The sequence below is a fragment of the Propithecus coquereli genome, unplaced genomic scaffold (genome assembly GCF_000956105.1).
Source record: "Propithecus coquereli isolate 6110/MARCELLA unplaced genomic scaffold, Pcoq_1.0 Scaffold65, whole genome shotgun sequence".
NCBI lineage: Eukaryota > Metazoa > Chordata > Mammalia > Primates > Indriidae > Propithecus > Propithecus coquereli.
Window position 1 is genome coordinate 5,214,457 of NW_012152507.1, and position 2,855 is coordinate 5,217,311.

At 41.2% G+C, this 2,855-nt stretch overlaps 1 protein-coding gene across 1 annotated transcript in view; it reads right to left on the reverse strand.

The window, feature by feature from the left end:
• Window positions 1–2,855, reverse strand: part of LOC105822942 (lipopolysaccharide-responsive and beige-like anchor protein) — a 587,311-nt gene that overhangs the window by 559,486 nt on the left and 24,970 nt on the right. The window contains exon 5 of the mRNA XM_012660015.1: window positions 2,360–2,801. Within this exon, the coding sequence (XP_012515469.1) occupies window positions 2,360–2,801 (442 nt within the window). The remainder of the gene's footprint in view (window positions 1–2,359; window positions 2,802–2,855) is intronic.

Consider the following 2,855-nt stretch of genomic DNA (forward strand, 5'->3'; position numbering starts at 1 on the left):
TATACAAAGAAAATGCTCAAGCAAATTAGCAAAAGGTTTCTGAAGGCAGAAGAATCACAAAATCAAGAATCTGTAATCAGCTGTCAGGGCTCTGAACACCTTGTTGAATTCCTGAGTTTGTTGGAATCCACAGATTCCTACTCTTTCCCCCTTTTCCCCCACAAAGGCTGGCATGGTACTGGCAGGAAGGTAGCCATCTGTAAGTACAAATGAATTTTAAGTTGTAACACAGAAAACCCTAAGCATTAATTAATTAGCATACAACTTGCCAAGCAATATTAAAATTATATTTTAAAATGATCTTACTGGTATGTTAATAAATAAAAATGTGAAATGGTGTGTAAACCACACAACAAAAATACCACTCTATGGCCAGGCACAGTGGCTCACACCTATAATCACAGCACTTTGGGAGGCCAAGGTGGGAAAATAGCTTCAGCCCAGAAGCTCAAGACTAGCCTGGACAACATAATGAGACCCCATCTCTACAAAATAAAAAATAAAAATAAATTAGCTGGGAGAGGTGTTGCACACCTGTAGTCCCAGCTACTCAGGAGGGTAAGGCAGGAGGATCACTTAAGCCCAGGAGTCTGAGGTTGCAGTGACCTATGATGAAGTCACTGTACTCTAACATGGGCAACAGGGTGAGACCCAGTTTGGAAAAAGAAACAAAAACCTGTAATTTTCATATACTAGATAAAAACTTCCCTTTTTAAAATTGAAGCTTCAAAATTTAGGAGAGTTAAATTGAACTCCTGTTACCCTTTTATCTTTATAATTTACAAATGCAGCTGACCCTTAAAAAAACACAAGCTTGAACTACATGGGTCCACTTAACCATAGATCTTTATAAATATTAATAAATATATTGGAAAATTTTGGAGATTTGCGGCAATTTGAAAAAGCTCACAAACTGTAGGCTAGAAATATCGAAAAAATTAAGAAAATGTTGGGTATGTCATGAATACATAAAACATATGTGATACAAGTCTATTTTACCATTTACTACCTTAAAACATATATAAATCCATTATAAAAAGTTAAGATTTAAGAGGCAGCTTTAAGATTGCAGACTAGAGGCACCCAGCACTTGCCTCCTCCACAGAGAAGGACCAAATCAGCCAGTACATCATCACACGTGGAATAGAGCCCGTAAGAGAAAACACTGGAATTCAGCAGGAAAGTGACAAGAAACCTCTGATACACTGAAAGAAAGGGAAACAAAGTCGCCAGCCTGGCTGGTTTCTACCTGGAGCCAGGAGAAATTCCCCAGTGCAGGGAAAAAGCAAGCAAGAGATCCCTAGTGGTCAACGTTGCCACTGCAAACTCCTACAATCCTAGCAAAAGAAGAGTTCTTTGGTTGGTGCAGGCCTGACATTACTATAGAAAGTTGCCTAGACTCCACATGACAACATTGTTCCAGTGAAGGACTTTGGACAGGGTCCCACACACCACCTGAGATGGAAGCAGCTACAGCCTGGTGCCATTTTGACAGCACAGACCCCATCAGAATACATCCTTCCATGGGACCCAACAGCCGATGTATCTCCTACATTCCCTACAGCCCCAATGACGTACCCCTAATGTTGACCCAGAGGCTGCAGTTTCACAAACTATCAGACCCAGCAGTGTGGCTGGTTCCCCAGTGTCCTACACAGTGTCCTACGCCCCAGGGAATGGGCCGTGCAGCACACTAGGGAGGCTGCACCAAAGCTCCCCAGAACCTGAAAGCCATCTGCCTAAGGCCATTGCAACTGATAGCACCTCACTCCCCCATCCCCCTCAGAAGGGGTGACACACAACTGCAAATGGTGGAAGCAGGATTGGTACCACAAAAAACATTTTCAGAGAAATGAAAAAGCAAAAAAAATCAAACAGAAATTACAGTGTATTTCCATAAAGTTACAGTGAGTGTTCTTGCTTCTCCTACCTCCCCTTCCATCTTCTCCATCTCTTCTGCCTCTGCCACCCCTGCAAGACCAACCCCTTCTCTTCCTCCATCTCCTCAGTCTATTCAATGTGAAGATGAGGAGGGTGAAGAACTTTATGATGACTCACTTCCATTTAATGAACATAAATATATTTTCTCTTCCATATGATTTTCTTAATAACATATTCTTTTCTCTAACTTTAATGTAAAAATACAGTATATAATACACATAACACATAAAATATGCATTAATCAACAGTTTATATTATCTGTGGCTTCCGGTCAACATAGGCTATCAATAGTTAAGTTTTGGGGCAGTGAAAAGGTATACATGTTTCTCAAATGGGCAGGGGGTCAGCACTCCTAACCCATACATTGTTCAAGTGTCAACTATATAAGCATAACAAAACAAAAAACCATTTACAGTACCTGTCAAAAGATCTGAACTGCACAGGCTGTTCAACAGATAGATCACCAAGAGCTCCAAGGCAGGCTGGTGGCAGAAGGGCAGGATCCACTGTGACTCCATCTGCTGGTATGTTAACCAAGCTTCGAAGAATGTCTTTCACGTTGACATTTTTTGAAACTGGAACTGATGATGCAGCTTTAGTATCCAATTCATTTCCTCTATCACTTTTGGTTTCCTGAGCTTTATTGACTTCTAAAGAAAGAGTGCATAGCACCTCACTGATTGCATCTGGGCCTGCACTGACACTAGCAGGTGCTGTATGAGGAGTTACATCCATATTGTTTCCTAAACCAGTAGCTGTTTCTTCCCCAATGCCTGAGTCCTTTCTTCGAGCAGATGATGTGCTTTCAGATTCTTCCACTGATGCAGGAGTTAAAGAGCTGCATGCTGCTGGTGTGTTTTCTATATCGTACCCAAGGACAGAAGAAATGAACAAAAAAAATTGAGAACTAATTT